General features: G+C 35.1%; 1 protein-coding gene across 2 annotated transcripts in view; it reads left to right on the forward strand.

Annotated features, from left to right (window-relative positions):
* The window catches only part of Prex2 (phosphatidylinositol-3,4,5-trisphosphate dependent Rac exchange factor 2), a 277724-nt gene that overhangs the window by 184351 nt on the left and 75058 nt on the right, over positions 1–18315 (forward strand). For both annotated transcript variants that reach the window (XM_077800682.1, XM_026407761.2), the window contains 3 exons: positions 4759–4800; positions 11745–11962; positions 15030–15132. In XM_077800682.1, the coding sequence (XP_077656808.1) occupies positions 4759–4800; positions 11745–11962; positions 15030–15132 (363 nt within the window). The remainder of the gene's footprint in view (positions 1–4758; positions 4801–11744; positions 11963–15029; positions 15133–18315) is intronic.

The raw sequence follows: 18315 nt of genomic DNA on the forward strand, positions 1-18315 counted from the left end.
TCCAGTAATGCCTCATCACTTTTCAGTGTTTCATATTGTGAGGAAAATATAAAGGATTGAAATGGGTGAGGAAGAAGTGAGGAGGGAAGAAGATTGCAGAATCTCAGATTCTAAGGATCTTAAAATTGTATAGGGTGTCATTGACAATATTCTCAAAGAATAAAACAAGGCATACTTAGGAAGATAAACTGGACATGGAGAGATCATTTTTCTAAGGGATCACAAAAGGCATGAAGCTAAATTTTATGGAGAGTCAAAAAATTTGAATGTGAATCTGTGTGAGAATCAAATAGGTTGACATAGTTTTTATCATCAGTTTTAAAGTTTCTTTTTCAGAAGTGTTAGTCTCAGTTATTATCATTGGCTACCGTGATATTACTTACACAACATCCTCTAATTTGTACAACCTATAAATTGGAGAGTAAAACATGGAGAATACTACACTGAGTCTGATTGTATGTAGTTTGGGGCCAGAGTAATTAAGTAGACAATTCTGAGAGTTTCCAGTATAGTTATGATAGAAAACATAAAATGAGAAGTTTTGCATAATTTTAAGAACTTTATAATTTAACAGTTCTCTTCTCAGTGACTCGGCTAGTGACTAGCAATGTCTGGAGATGCATTTGCTTGTCACAGTTGTGAGTGTGCTATTGGCACCTAGTGGGTGGGGCCAAGGGTGCTTCTCAACTTTCTGCAATGCCACAATGTCACAACCAAGAATTATTTGGCCCAAAATGTTGATAGAGCTGAGGCTGAGAAACATACAGTAAATATCATGCCTGTGTTTACATTTTTATTCCTCAGTCCTTTGTATGTCAGTTGGGTTTGATAGATAATATTCAACAGGATTCCAGCATTTAGAAAGAGTTATATACTTTGCTGACAAAAGGTGTTCTTAGTGTCTGATGAAGCCTGAGCCTGCCACTCAACTCCTTTATGCCTCAGCTTTCTCATTTATTAACTGACAAAGATGGATTAAGTATTCTGTGATTACTAAGTCTTCTGCATAGAAATATACTCAAATGTAGCAGCTCATATAATGTTTAAGATTGGAAAATTTTGTGTAGCTATGGAAAAATATTGCAAATAAATCATAGTAGTTCTATTGTGTGATGAAATATTTTGTTCGTGACAGCTGGATTTATTAGCCATTTTTTAGTTTTATGGCTTCATATCACAGTTACCTGGGATACTTTTTGGTATCATATTGAAGCAAAAAGTCTGAATTTAAAATCCCAAACTAATGAATAGCAAAATTGATGAACACATTTATTTTTTATAACACGTCATTTTAATTATAAAATAGGCATAACATTAATTTACCATTTGAAACTTTGTGTGTGTGTGTGTGTGTGTGTGTGTTTATAGTTCAGTTGCTTTAAGTACATTCTTATTGTCATACAAGCATTATAACCCTCCATCTCTAGAGCTTTTCAGATTTCTCAGACTGAAATTCTGTACTTATTAAGCAATAACTTCCTGTTGATTTTTCCCTTAAGCCCTGGCAACCACTATTCCATTTTCTGTATCTTTGAGTTTGACTCCTTTGAATTTGATTCCTCATGTAAGAGGAATCCCAATATTTGTATTTTAATGTCTAGGTTATTTCATTTGGCATAATGACCTCAAGGCTTGTCTATTTTATAGCATGTGTCAGAATTTCATTTCTTTTTAAGACTCATATTCCATTTTTTGTGCATACCATGTTTTTCTTATTCATTCATTCATTGAGGGACAATTAGGTTGTTCCTACTTTTTGACAATGGTGAATAATGATGCTGTGAACTTTGGTATACAAATACCTATTTAAGTCTCTGCTTTCAATTCTTTCGTATATATGCCCAGAGTGGAATTTCTGGATCTTACAGTTCTATGTTTAATTTCTTGAGGAAATGTCATACTGTTTTCCAAAGTGGCTCCACCCATTGACACATTTTTTAAGTGTTCTTTTTAGATATACATGAGGGCAGAGTGTATTTTGACATATAGTACATACATGGAGTATAACTTATTCTAATTAGGACCCATTCTTGTAATTGTACATGATGTGGAGTTTCACTGGTTATATATTCATATATGTATGTCTGATTCATACTGTCTTTCCTGTTCCCAAACCCTTCCGTTCCCTTCATTCCCCTTTGTCTAATCCACTGAACTTCTAATCTTCCTCTCCCTACCTTCCCTTGTTGTGGGTTGATGAATATGTTTTTTAAAAGACATTGAAGTTTAGGGAATTTAAGCATATACTTAACTGAGCAAAAGCGTAATTTTCTCTGAATAGATGCCACTATCATAATACTCTTGGGAATTGTAAATCTGTAATTCTCGTCATCTTTGAGTTTTTCTTGTTGATGATCAAAAGAAATTAACTTAATTATATTTATTTTTAGAGTAAAATGCATTTATCTATTAGAAATGGAGAAATTCTTAAAACGTCTTTGTTGTTTTTTAAGAAATTTAGATATAGACTTCTAATGTGGGATAAAAACTTAATTTTTAAAAAGATATTCATCTAAGAATCCTGCATTTTCATCTCAAGCCCTGCTTTTAGACTCTGTACCTTGAGTCACAGTGGGCAGCCATAGAAATAACAACTCTACATGTATACTTTGATTGACTGACCAGTTCATATACTGGTACCTCTTTTGGTCATGGGAGCCCAGTAGCTGGTTGAGCATGGTTGAGTGTACTGAGAACTCTTAGTCGGTGGTGGGAGGAGGGCTCTCTGCAAAATTTAACATAATGCCACATGGCCAGAATTTTGTGGTTTAGGTATGTGGATTATGTGGATGAGATGACCCCATTTCTGATGTTTCCTTGTCTCTAATTTCAAAATATCTCATCAAATATATGCCATATAGGATATCAAAATATCACCATTCTATGATCTTTACATAGGGAGGATTGTTACAATGCCATTCAAAAGTTATATTGTGCCACGTGGTGGCTCATACCTGTAATCCCAGCTACCTGGAGACAGACGCAGGAGGATCACAAGTCCAAAGCCAGCCTGGGCAGCTTTGAGACTAGCCTTGAAAATTTAATGAAACCCTGTTTCAAAATTAAGAATAAAAAGAGCTGGTGATGTAGCTCAGTGACCAGGTACTCCAAATTCAATACCCAGTACCACCCCTACACACACACACACACACACACACGCGCACACACACACACACACACACACACACACACACACATTGTATCCTTATGCTCTCATCTACTCATAACTTTCTAAATTGAAGAAAGAAGATAGTAGGGAAGTTAGGGGACTCAGTGGGAGACTGGTTAATTGCAAGGTATTACTATGACAGTGCCTATCTCCTGCTTAGTCTCTGAGCTAAATTCTCGTCTCATAGTATCAGGTGAATGAAGATGTGTTTCCCTGAGTAACACAGCATCCCCTTAAATTCAAATGTTTATTAGTCAAAATATTTTTAGTTCTGCCACCTATGAAAATTGTACTCCTTTCAAAATCGGTGTCTTTTTTTAAGCAACCTACTTTTTCATTTTTCCTCTATTTGTCCCAATGTCCTAAAGTATGGCTCTTACTTTTCCTCTTTTTATCATATCCCAGTAACGGTGATGGTTTTCTGGCTAATCTTTCTTTTTCCATCTTTGCTGATTCATATATACCATTACTGAGTTCACCTTCTTAAAAAACCTTATTTTTTATTTCAGTGCTCTGTCTCAGAGCCTTGTAGTGTTATCTGTTACATAAATCCAAATTTCTCAGTCTGATTTGAGAAGTTATTTTTCAGTGGGACTTTGTAATTTCTCAATCTCAGTCATTTAATACATAATAAAACCTTTCTCTTCTGGATTGTTAAATATTAGTTACTCATTCTGTATTAGATTCCTTTGCTAGCAGTATTTCCCACTCTTAGCATATGTATCTATTCCCCTGACAGTCTGATTTTAAATTTTTGACAAAATATTTTCTAGTCTTAGAATTCTAGCCAAGCCTGAGCTAGGTTTAGATTAGAACAATAATAATCTTATCACACATATACAGAATGTTAAACAATTTTCAAAGACTGAATATCTATTCCCACTCATTTTTTTCTACACTGGGCTGTAAAATTGATAAAGTACATGTTGTTATCATTTATGAATGAGCTAGTTGAGACTTAAAGTAATTTAGCAATTTTCTAAAGCTACAAAGCTAGCATATAACAACTCGGCTTTCTGACTCTTAGTTCAACATACTTCTCTGCCTCTGAAATCCTTGTTTTTGCAGTCTCATAGAATAGCTTGCAGTCTCCTAAAAGTGCTTGCCCTTTGAAGTATTTGCCACATTGCTGACCAGTTAATTCTGTTTCTGACTCTACTATAAACCTGTTTAGAATAGGATGCAAATTAACCTTTTTTGGGTAACTTTGTAAGTTTTAAAATTTACCAATTACAAGTGATCTGGTTGCTAATTGGAAGCAAATGGTAACACATATCTCATTGGACCTATAGCAATGGGTATGAAGTTTAATACACATTTATCAAATATCTGTGATTTGGCTTGTGTAGGATGGGGTGGAAAGAAGAATGTGTGTGTGTGTGCGCACACACACGTTTCTTAAATAGGCAAATATAACGTGTCAGGTAAATGAGATTTTTATTACCTAATTTAAAAAATATATACATACACACAATACATATATATATATAATACATTCATGCTAATTTTTACTCACAGTTAAAATGTGATGTTTGTGACTGAAAAAGAGAACAATTAACTGAAGTGTTTTTTTTTTCCTTTCTCTACAGAGGTAAAGTGTAGGATACTCCTGTCTCTTCTTGAATACACAGGTAATATTTTGCATTTAAAAAATATTTTTAGTTGTAGATGGACACAATACCTTTATTTTATTTTATTTATTTACGGGTGCTGAATATTGAATGCAATGCCTTATGAGTGTCAGGCAAGCTCTCTACTACTGAGCTACAATCCCAAGCCTCTGCATTATTTTTTGAAGCAACAGATTCCAGGATTTTAGAATTCTTATAATAGGAAGGCAATGACTTCCACTGGTTTAAAGACAGTTGAAAATATTATCCCTACCTTCTTTTAAACTTTGGAAAGATTGAAAAAATGGATACTAACATAGTTTCAATAAAAACATAAAGTATATGCTTATTTTTGATGACTGGTAATAACCGGAAATGTACATCAATATCTAAACAGTGTCATTGAAAAGGAGGAAGGGAACAGGTTTTGGTAAAGTTGTGCAGTTAGTTGTAGGTTAAAGAATATTAGCAATGAGAAATGATACTAAGGACAACTAAGTATTTGATCAAACTCTAAAATACAGGCAGTAAGCTGCTAGCCTTATGCAGGCAGGCACTGTGTCTATTTTCATCATCAACAAATGCTTAAAATAAGAACTGGCATGTAGTGTTCAACAAATATGTCTGCAAGAATATGCTTTGAATTAAAAAGGGAAATTTTATGAAAATATTTCTGCAAGGTTTTTATTCAAGATGCATTAAAAAGGATGTGGATCCAGAAGATCAGGAAAACTCAGACATCTTTTTTCTGTAAATATAAAGGCATATACATGTGTTGATTGACTTATTTTTGTTATTTTAATCTCTTTCTTATCAAGTATATGTATATATACAAACAAGTACTGTTACAGTAACTTTAGATTCAGCAAGGAATTTGCACCTAAAAATGCAAGCTGAATAATTAATTATCTGTCCCATCAATTAGTTGTTGTTTTTTTTTTAAGAAAATACTATGAATTTTGTGGCTTAAAACAATAACTATCATTGCTCCAGTGTCTAGTGTCACCTGAGGTGTTTTGGTGATCCCTGCCAGGTTTTGTTGAGGTGGTTAGGTTTGTTCATGTGTCTGCAGCCAGGAGGAAATTGGCTGGGCACAAATTATCTTGGGTGACCTTACTTGCCCATGTCACAATTGGTTGGCTGCTAACTGGGATAACAGGGCTGATGGTTGTGAGGGTCTTTAAAAGCACTATTTGGGAATTTTATTATTTTCACAGTTTTAAAGGTGAAGAAAATTGACATTCAGGCAGGTTAATAATAACTAGTATTCATTTGACACATAAATTTGAGCATCATGATGATTAGGTAAATTAGGCCTTATTGGGTAAATGACTAGCATGGTCATCTGTGAAGCTAGCCTGGTCATTTCCATGTGGAGAATTTGCAGGGTTCCAAGAAGAGAGCAAAAGCACCCTAGAGTTCACTGTCTTCTGTTGGTCACATCACAAAACTGGCACCTCCCCCCCCCCGCCCCCCCCCCCACCCGCAGAGCTTCAGATGCAAGATGCAGGGGTGAAGATGGAGACTCTGCCTTTATTTTTTATTTTTTCCCCAGACATGGTCTTACTGTGGGTCCAGGCTGGCTTGCTGGCTTTCAACTCCTAGGCCCCAGTGATTCTCTTACTTTAGCTTCCTGAGTAACTGGGTCTGCAGATGAGCATGTGCTCATCTTAGGACTATTGATGCTATTGATGGCAGCAGTCGCAAAACTGTATTGCAAGGGCCTGGATACAGAGAGGGGAAAAATTTGTGACCACTTTGACAATAGACCACCAATGAATGAATGAGTCCAGTTAACCAAGAGGGCTTTTCTGTTGTTTGGTTGATTTTTGCTCTAATTAAACAAGATTTTGCCTTGCTTTGCTGACTAACAATAACCACCACCACAACAAAAATATTACAGTTCTAAATTTTTCCTAATAATACCACACATCATAGACCAAACTTTCACAGATTCTGCTGGGTGCTCACACAGCCACTATGTGAGAATGTTATTGTTTTCACAGTTTTAAAGGTAAAGAAACTGATATTCAGACATATTAATAATAACTAGTAAATGGCGTTCATTCGACTTACAATTTTGAGCATGGAGAAGATGAGGCAAAGTGGGCCTTAAAAAGTACATGAATAAAATAGTTTTGAAAGTCATACTTAGTTTTGCCAGTTTCAGAAGTGAACCTGGAAAGCCTTCATTGTTTTGTTCATTAACATTCAGATGGCTGTTGCTTATTTTGATTTTTTTTCATACCTCCCATAACTCATTTGCCTACTTAATTGCTTACTCTCTTTTCCCTCTTACACATAGGATGGCACCAAAACAGTAATCAAAGTACTCCATATTTTTAGTTATTTCACTTGAAATAATATGCACGGGTCCATTAAATACTTTCTTAACTTTTTTTTCTTAATTTCAGTTGCAGATGGACCTTTATTTCATTTATTTGGTTTTATATGTGGTGCTGAGAATCAAACCCAGAGCTTCACACATGCTGGGCAAGTGCTCTACCACTGAGCCACAACCCCAGCCCACTTTCTTAACTTTTTGTTCCTATCTTTGTCTTTCTTGTGTTCATTATTATTGTTGTTGTTGTTGTTCTATTGTCTTTCGATATCTATCCCCTACAGTCTCTTTTTCAGTGTAATATCTGAGATAATTGTGTGGATCTAGAAACCATCTCATTCTTTTTTGACCAGCTAGCTAGTCCTAGAACTTGAACTTTTAAAAGCTGAGATTAAATGAAGTGTTAGTATTTTAAAATACATTGGTAGGAGATGAGTTTAGTAGGTACTTTAATATTGAAACAAAACCATGTGTTCAGAGCATATTCCCAGTATAAGAAAACTCTTGTACCACAAAAGTTCTAAGTAACCTGTTACAAAAACCTAGAATGCCTTGGTCTTTATCTTCTGCTAGAAGCTGGAAGCAGCTATTATGATTCTTGCTGAACTTCTTTCTTCTTGATAGAAGTGCAATAAAAGTTCGGCTTTTGTGTAGTGTGAATGAATGATTAAAGGCAACAGAGTGGATGTTTTCCTGGGAATTAGCAGATTTTGGGTTTTTTTTTAATTAAATCATTTTATTTATCATGTTTGTATGTTATTAATAATATTTTCTATGGTCTGATTATACTTTTATACTTTGGACAGCGTTAATGTAATATAATATTTCATGTCAAATACTATTTGCAAAGACTAGTATTGAAGAAGAAGAACTCATTTGTTCAGGTTTTATTCTTTTTTAAATTTTTTTTATTCTAATTTGTTATATATGACAGCAGAATGCATTACAATTTATATTACATATATAGAGCACAATTTTTCATATATCTACTTGTATACAAAGTATATTCACACCATTCGTGTAGTTTTCATACATGTACTTAGGGTAGTGATGTCCATCTCATTCCAGCATCTTTTATTTTTAACCCCCTTGCCCCCTCCCCTTTGCCCTTTTTAGAGTTTCTTTAATGTTCCCATGCTTCCCCTCCCAAACCCACTATGAATCAGCCTCCTCATAGCAGAGAAAACATTTGGCATTTGTTTTTTTGGGATTGGCTAACTTCACTTAGGATTATATTCTTCAAACCCATCCATTTACCTGCAAATGCCTTGATTTTATTCTCTTTTTCTTTGTTTATCATATTGTTTTTCCTCCATTCAAGAATAAAACTGAGTACCTACTCAGTGTCAGGTACTGCTCTATTCTGGAGAAAGGGGAATCACAATGATAAGTCTACCCAATTTCACTTTAATCGATTTAAATGATTTTAATCTCATTTATCTTTATTGCAGACCTAAGAAGTAAGAATGAACCCCATTTTACATGTAAGGGTCCATGACGTAAGATCATGTGCTTTAAAGTGGGTAGTTATATAGAGATTATGTGCATCTAAAACCCATGAGCATAACCCACAGGATACACCACTTCCCCTGGCCTTGGTGTAGTGATGATCCCCTGGAGGACATGTATATGTAAACGGACTTTGTGAATGCTATGTGGTCAGCCATCTGCCAGGGATGCCCCTGGTGTGTGGTGACAAAAGAAGCTCAAGGTGCTTCATGGAAAGAAGGGAGGTTTCCCATAGGGAGACAGAATGTTCTAGAATTTCAATGAGTTTCAGTAGTTCAGGGAGTTGACTTTTGACACTTAATGTTTGCTAGGTGGAGAGGACAGGACAGCCTGTTGCCAGAGGAAACCTAGAGAGAAAATATGGGTTGTAAAGTGCATTTAATAAGTCTATTTGATGTTGAAGAATGTGGGGCAGAACTTTGTGACTCAGAGGACAGATCTGTGCACCCCCTGTTCTGGCAGCTTTCAGATCCATTGTTGAAGTAGGACAGAAGAAGTTGGACACCTGAGGAATTGTCAGGAAGCAGCTTTATTGATGGCAGTGTTCAGAGGTAGCCTAAGAATTCTTACTTTGAAGTAAGATTTTGGAAATTCTTTGAACTCTATACCCAGGGGGTAGAGGGGTCTGGAGATTTAAATAAAATTTTTTCTTCTTTCATTGAGTTCTCATGGCCAGTATCCAAACTTGGACTTCTCTATACCTCAAGTGTATTGGTGCAATGTTTGATTCCTGTGGGGCATTCAGAGTTAAACATTCGAATTAATGAATGAATATAGCTTTCATGGGGCAGATAGAGTTATCAACTTTTTTGCATATTGGCAAGGCTAGTGAACATTAATTGAAATCAGTTCCAATTCAGTAATAAGATTGAGTGAAAATTTCAATTTGGCTTAACTACATGTAGGGAGTAGAATAAACATCTATATATTCTTTTAATATTAAAAAAAAAGAAGTTTGAGAATTTCTTCTCAAACACAATTTAGAGATAATTATTTCTACTCATGGCCAAGTTATTAAACCTGGGGATCTCTACTAAAGCTCACAATGGAACCAGAACCCCCCTTCTCTAGACTCTGGCTTCCCACTCTTGATAACAGAAATTTCTTTCACATTATATTTTTATTAAGTTATTTTTAAGTTATAAGAGAGAACATTTCTGCAAAGCTTCTGAAATAGTTTTAAAATCTCACTCAGAATTTCTGCTCTAGTATAGGACAAATGAAAAGTAAGAATGTAAAAGGAAGAGCTAGGGAAATTTTTACTTCTTTGGTTTCTTAGACCTCAGTACTCTAGCTGCACATTTGAACTAACAAGCTATATGAATTTCTTTCCTAAGTCCAACTAAATCCAGAGATTTTAGGGACACAGAGGATTAATTAATACATTTTCATTTTATTTATTTATTAGCTCCTTTGGGTTTGTTATTTCCATTTACTCATTTTGTAAACATTTATTGAATACCTACTCTTTATAGAAATTGTACCCAGCAAAAATAGGCATTTGGTTTTTTTGATAATTGAGAATTCGAAAATACTAATTCCTAGTTTAGACATTTTTTGTATTTTTACCTGTAAAACACTCTTGCCCATCTGGTAGCAAGGGACATAGGGTTTAGAACCACTTAAGGGAAATGTCTAACATCTGTGAGTTGCATTAGGAAGGTGAATTGTATGTAACTGCCGTATTCAACCATTTTGATCCCCAAAGCAACAAGTTCATATAGCTCAAGCTACTAAGGGAATATTTTTAATGGTTAATGCATTTCTAATAAAAATTTCTGGAGTGTTACTCTAGAATTTCTAGGTATTACTAACGATGAAACTGAATAAAATTCACGGCAGATACGTTATGTGTACACTTGCTTTTCATGGTTATTAAAAACAGATTTTCAGTGTTCTTGGTAAACATCTTAAAATTATGTCTCTTTGTCAATAATTCAAGAACTTGGCACTGAGTAAGGCAGTATTTATCTCACTTATACACAAATATTGACAATGCTTCTTTGTTCAAAAAGGTTCTTTAAGCCCTTGAAATATTCAATATACTTTTGGGAGATTAATTTTCCCTGTGTTTTTCTTCTGGTATGTGTGATTTTTCAATATGCAGAATGTTTGGCTTGATGTTTATACAGGTTGTATATATGTGTTTACCCAGAGAGACAAATTCTGGATAAGTTTCTTTTCATTTGAAAGAAAACTAGCTCAAGAATGGCAGTTCACAGAGCAGACATACCATCAAATGGGTCACCCAAAAATCCAGTCAAATGCAGGAAAAGGCTTCTATATCAAAGATATAAGTGAATATATGTGTATGTATTTTGGAGTAAAAATCAGTTCATGGTAAAACTGTAAATCTGTTACTTTTGTCAAACATATGTAAGAATTTGTCTCCTATATATTTGACCATATTTGTAACTGATGGACTAACTGGATTCAGGAGATACAGATTTGCTTATTAATACAAATAATTAAACAGCAAATAATCTTTGCTCGTATGCATTATGCACTAATATTAGGATAGGTTTAGTAGATAATTACTTTTTAAGCAATATTAATAACATCATATTTTAACAAAGGCAAATTGTGTCCCACAGGTAAAGAAAATATAGATAAATGAACCCTATTTTTCTCACATTTTATAAAACAATTTAACAATTGCAGAATAAAGTCACAATATTAATTTTATAAAGCAATTTTAATATTCCAAACTTTTTTTGGTGTTTAAAATTTGCCAAAAAATATATTTGGTAAAATGTGTGTGCTTATTCATAGTCTAAATTCACTTTTCCCTTGGCATGAGTTTGATGGAAAGATGTAATACTAGTAGACAGGTGTGATTGTGCTTGCCTGTAAATCCCAGCTACTCAAGAGTCTGAGGTAGGAGGTTGGCAAGTTCAAGGCCAGCCTGAGCAACTTAATGAGACCCTGTCTCAAAACAAAAAAATACAAAAGGCTGGGGATGTAGCTCATTGGTAGAGTGCTTCTGAGTTCAATCCCCAGTACAGGGAAAAAAAGATGAAGTACCCGTCAATGCAAAGTAGATGCTTAATGTATTCATTTTTCTCCATCTGTGACATTTTTTTCAAAGCTGTCGTTGTGTTCTCTTAACTCACAGTCAGTCAGACACAGCTCCGGAGAGACATGGTTTTCTGCCAAAGTCTAGTGGCCACCGTCTGTGCCTTCTCTGAGCAGCTCATGGCAGCCTTAAACCAGATGTTTGACAACAGCAAGGAAAATGAGATGGAGACATGGGAAGCCAGCAGAAGGTGGCTGGACCAGATAGCAAATGCAGGTGTTCTCTTTCACTTTCAGTCACTTCTGTCACCAAACTTGGTAAGGAATCACAGGGCTCTGGCTGTCTATATCAACTGTAAGCTACATTATTGCATGTTCCCAAATATGAAGTGGTTAGTCATTTCTCACTCATTCTCTCCTTCGTTAGTACATCAGCTGCCATTAGCTACTTTATATAAGGTCACATTTTTCCATGGTCATTCAAGTTTTAATAAGTATGTAAAATATATACCTTTTTTTCCCCTGATTTTTAAAATCTCTTTTCTGTGGCTGCTGGAAGCTGAGAAAGCCTCCATGTGCTACTGCTTCTTCTGTCCCTAAGCACTGACTAAAAATGGTCATCAGGAAAAAAGAGGTTCTTTCTACTGTAATTCCCTTATCCAGCCCAGAAGAAACAGCCCACCGTGAAATCCGAATTCCCATTAAGATTGATAATCAGGAGAGTACTTCATAGAGGAGCTCAGACAACTCACATGCATGTGTGCTGTCTGATGATCTGTTTAGAATTTGCATGTGTTAAAAGAAATTGTGGGTTTTCTGGAGTACATTTGCCCTGTTGAATCTAAGAGCCCTGTGCTAACTGCAATAGAATTGGCCATGTTTGTCATCCACACTGGATATGAAGAAAGCATCTTGAAATATTTGAAAAATAAAATTGTGCTAAATTTGGAGGTTTGGGCTGGGGATGTGGCTCAAGTGGTAGCGTGCTCACCTGGCATGTGTGCGGCCCGGGTTCGATCCTCAGCACCACATACAAACAAAGATGTTGTGTCTGCCAAAAACTAAAAAATAAATATTAAAAATTCTCTCTCTCTCTCATAAATAAATAAATAAATAAATTTGGAGGTTTTTTTTTTCCACATGTACTTTCTGTGATTGTGATAGTGGTCATGATGTTTAAAGGCATAGATGTTCACTTTTACATATGGATCTCAGGTGCGTGTTAAAAGGAATTGTGATTTTCAGTAGGAAATCCTATTTCATTCATTAAAGCATACATAGAAAATGTAGCTACTAAGTAACAAGGTTGAATTTTTAAATAAAAATGTATGACGTTATACATAAAAATAGTGCTTTGGGTGATGTTGAGGGTAACAAGGTGATTGCTGAACTGCACAGCTATAGGAGATTCTGGAATAATGGAATAATAATAAAGAAGTCCATCTCAGTGTACTTCAAAGTAACTAAATAGATTCTTTGAAAAGAATCTGTGCACTCCACGTGGGTGATTTATTTTTACTTATTTGTGGTACTGGAGGACTGAACCAAGGACCTTGTGCCTGCTAGGTATCTATTCTTCACTGAGCTACATTCCCAGCCCTTTTTATTTTCTTTTGAAATAATTTCACTAAGTTGCTCAGGCTGGCCTCAAACTTGCAGTCCTTTATGTCTAAGCCTCCCAAGTAGGTAGATTACAGGTGATTGATTTTTTTATTTGGTTAATTTGAAATAAAGTACTTTTGGAAAAGTGTTTTAAAACAAAATAAAAATTAGTCATTGTTTGTCAAATGTAAATTAATTTCTGATAGGAAGCTCACTTCCTATCACATTAAATATTTGTTAAATGAATGAGTAAATGCATGAGATTTATTATTCTCTTTACTTTAAAACTCTCATCATCTAATCAGATGTTGCTACTTTTAAAGCAAAACTTAATTTTATTTGCATTCTTGAGGATTAGGAGAAAATTTTACAATCATATAACTACGCAATGATCTAGTCCACAATATATGAAGAACACTTATAACTCAACAGTGAAAAGACAAATGACCCAGTTTAAAATTGGGCAAGGGACTTGAAATGGCAATAAGAACATGAAAAGATGATCACCATCATTAGCCATTGGGGAAATGCAACTATGAAGAAAGATTATATTATCTGTGCTATGGATGTGGTTGTAATCCATAAGGTAGATAATAACAAGTGTTGGTGAGGATATGGACAGACTGTGATCCTCATAAATTGGTCATGAGAATATGAAATAGCACAACTATTTGGAAAACAGTTTGCCAGTTCCTCAAAATGGTAAACATAGAGTTTCTGTATTATCCAGAAATTCTACCCCTAGTTAATACCCAAGAGTGCAAAGGTGACAATTTTTTCAACCGATTTGCATCTGTATTGTACTTCTTTGAAATCTGGGGTTGCCTTACTGATTGTTTTTCATACAATGAAAATTTCTTATCACCTCCTTTACCCTCTACAAATGTTGTACCAAAATATGGTAAGAGCTTATACTAACATATTAAACTGTTGTTTAAAACATGTTGTGCTGGTTGTTTAAAAGGTTCATATACATCATTAAGGGAACTCTTAAAAGTTGTGTGTGGTAAGGTTAATTATATTTTCATTATGAAACTATTAAAAGATCCTATAGAGAATGCATTAAACTGCTAATAGGAAGGCCAGAATCTGATAGCATGGTGATATTGCTAAGAGTCACACTGATATGATGAGTATGTCTGGCCATAGAAATTATAAGTTGTAAGAATGAGACAAATGGTTAAAAGAAATTGGATTAAATATTTACAAGATTCTAGACTAAATCCCCAGAAAGACAGTTAAGCAAAAATAATTCCTGCCCCCAAGCTCTTTTCGAGACAAATATATATATACATACACACATATGTGGAAATTGCTTTTATCACAGTTCTAATAAACAGCAAATTGAACAGTGAATAAATTATTCCATTATAAAATAGGGTAGCTGTTATATAATGTGGTTTTAAAATAAAATTATACTTTCGCTTGTCGCTGTTATTTTTATGAGACTTTAGAAACTAAGAGTCAAATGTCATGCTCTGTGAATTTATTTGTAAATGAAATCAACATGATTACAGTCTAGCTACAAAATAGGCTGAAAAAATGTGTATAACCATTTTAAACAACAGAGAAAATGAAAAATATAAAATCATAGAAGGAATGTGTAACTTTATGGAACTTGTTAATTTCATTTTGGTCAGGAAGGTCTTAAGGATGGATTGATAATATTTTGCATGTAAATGAAGCACAAATGAAGCTATGTTTCATCCAGATTTACATTGTGTCATGGCATCTTACATTAAGTTGCATTCTATTTTGTCATATTGTTTTTCTTTCTTTGTAGACAGATGAACAAGCCATGCTAGAAGATACACTGGTTGCACTATTTGATTTGGAAAAGGTTTCATTTTATTTTAAACCATCAGAAGAGGAACCACTGGTTGCAAGTAAGTAATTGTGTGTTTGTAGAATTTCTTCAGCACCAGACAATAGCATATGCTGTATTTTTGATATTCATATCTTGCCTAGTTACTTTATGAATTGAAGGATTGAAAAGCCCCCTTTTGATTTAGCAATTTTCTATCACTAAACCTGACAAAAGCAGTAATTTAGAAGTGATACATTCAGAAAAGTAGCAATACCTACAGTTTAATGTTCACATTTTCTAGTTTTTTGCAAATCATGATCATTCATATACTGTTTCAACATTGCCATGCATTGGTTTAAAATGGATTTATCAGTTCAAGGAATCTTCCATAGTTTGCTATTTTTTTATGTGTGCCTCCTTATTTTTTCATAAGTGTCAGGACCCCCCACCCCCATGTTATGATAAGGATGTAAGCCTCTTCAGGCTGGAAGAGGTTATTTTTCACCTTTTTTTAAGGTCTGGTACAATAAATAGTGACTCAGTCTAGGCTCACTGAATCCATGATCTTATTTAAGAATAATAATTGTTCTTTCATTTGTTCATCACAAGTTTCTTTAATGCCTACTTCTTGCCAAGAATTTTCTAGGTGTTAGACTCAAGAGAGAACTAAGTTATTGGAGCTCATTGGATTTATTTTTCAAGTGGGGAAAGTCAAATGAACAAGTTGATTTTATAATGAATTAGAAGGTAATAATAAAAGGAAATAAAGGAAAAAGATGAATGGGTAGATGAGAAGTCACAAAGAACAGGGCAGTGAGTGAAGTCTTATTAAGGAGAACAGAGCCCTGACAGGGTGGAGGGTACAATTCATGCAGATATTGGGAGCGGGGTATCCCACACACATTGGACTCTGAGGTGGGAATGTATGTGGCGTGCTCTCAGATGAGCAAGCAGGCCTGCATGGGTATAGGAGAGCAAGTGAGAGGATCAGAGAGGGAGAGAGCAGACCATGCAGTACTCATCCCCCCCTGGAATGAGTACTTTCCAACCAAGCCACTGAGAACAACAGGATTTGGCTTTACATAGCAAAAGGCTGCCTCTGGCTGCTGTGTTGAATAGATCATTCCTAGGCCTAGGAAACAGAAGCCCAGGGAAGAGTTAGCTACACTCTGAATGACTAGGGTGAGAGATCATGGTGACTTGGCCTCAAAGATAGCTGTAGAGATGGAAAAAAAAAAATGGTCAGTGCTGTTTATATTATTTTAAGAAAGTAGAGAGAAAACAAAACTAAAGTTGTGTTTCCAGTAGTGGACAAGAGAATCAAAACATGATGTACAAAGTTGGAAATGCAGGTTATATTCAAGAGAGAATATGACAAGGGGCATTATTTGAACCAATTGTGTGATCATCTGTGAATATATATAGAATAGGATGTAGTTTTGTTTACTTCTGTAACATAGGCACACTTTTGTTGAAGGCAGAGATGACTATGATTTTTGGTCTAATATGTTTTTAAAGTTTTGCCTGAAGAACTATAAGCTCACAGAAGTACTGTTTTCTGTGATTCTAATGCGACTTTATTGGTCCGTGGAGCCGAGGAAGAATGAATATCATATGCTTGATAAAACACTTACTTGTTATAAACCCACTGTAAGAGCCTTAACACTGGCACATTGGAACATGTGCTAAATATTAAAGGTAACCGAGAAGATGGAAGTAATGGTTGTATATGAATGTAGTTGTACCTGTAACAAGCTTTGTAATACATATTCAGCAATATATGTTTGTGTGTATTTCCTCAAAGCACTATCTTGACTTCTGAAAATAGTTCTCTAAGGTAGAGCTAGTTTCAGTGCTATATGAGTAAATATTCCAAGCAAATATCAAAAAGTGATGATAAGAACGTAGTTCTCATTTTATGTTGGCTCAGGAGAGTAGAGAATTATTCAAAACCCAGGGGTCGTCAAGTCTTATGTAAGTAGTATAAGGAAACTAGAGTTTTATCATTCATCGCACAGTTTCACGTTTCTATACATGTAAAAACAGAGGAGTTAGATGGACTAATAAATTCCGCATCATGCAAACGGGTAGTAATGGATTGCTTGTCTGTGAAGGGAGTAGTGGGTGTAGAAAGGAGGAAGCATAAAGGTGTAAAGAAATAATTGACTTTGACCTTGAGAAACCTGAGATGAAATCCTGGCTCCATTTTCATCTGCAAACATGAGAACATTAACTTCCCCTAACTCTAATAGTGTTGAAAGGCTTAAATAAGATAGTATTTCAGATCCTCTAGCATCATATGTGGCTCATTGTAATACTCAGTTAAGTGTTTAAGTCTCTCCTTACTTTATTTCCCTGACTTTTTTTCCCCAAAAAGCTATATTTATAGCTTCACCAATAGTTTTATTTTTGTATTAGAGAATAATAAAATTTAGAAGAATTATGGCATGCCAAGCATTATGCCAAGAATTATGGCATGCCAAGAAGTCTAGATTGAAGACATCTTATTTTTATTGAGGAAATAATTTTTACACACACACACAACCACCACCACCACCATCACCACCACTACCAAGTGCTGCGCTAAGTTCTAGGAATATAATGATAATAAAACAAGTCCTTATTGGCCTGGAGCTTAGAGACTAGTGAAAGACACAAAGGAATAAATGGGCACTTTGCCACTTCAGTGATAAGGAAAGTACAAGGTACTGCCCATGAAATATAGTGAAGGGGGAATATACTAGCCAAATGATTAGATTGTATAGAATTAAATTTATTTTGTGGAAATTCTGCATTTTTTAAAAAGAAATCCTGATAGCAGTTCTTCTCCTTTTCAATGGTGAAACAGATAATTTTATAGTAATTAATTTCTAGGTGTTTTTAGTCAACTTTCCATCTCTGTGACCAATATACCCTAGAAGAACAACTTTGAGGAGGAAGTTCACTTTGGCTCACAGTTTCAGAGGTCTCAGTCCATGGTCTATCAACTCCATAGTTCTGGGCTCAAGATGAGGCAGAACATCATGGTGGAAGGGTGTGGTGGAGGAAGGAAGCTCAGGGCATGACAGCCAGAAAGCAGCCAGGAAGAGACCTCTGCTCCCCAGGGACAAAGTGTAAACCCTAAAGCCACATCTCTAGTGACCTATTTCCTCCAGCCATACCCTACCTACCTACTTCTTCAGTCATTGCTCAACTTATCCATATTAGTGAAATTAATCCACTGATAAGGTTATAGCTCTAATTATCTAATAATTTAACCTCT

This window comes from Urocitellus parryii, chromosome 7 (genome assembly GCF_045843805.1).
Source record: "Urocitellus parryii isolate mUroPar1 chromosome 7, mUroPar1.hap1, whole genome shotgun sequence".
Lineage (NCBI taxonomy): Eukaryota > Metazoa > Chordata > Mammalia > Rodentia > Sciuridae > Urocitellus > Urocitellus parryii.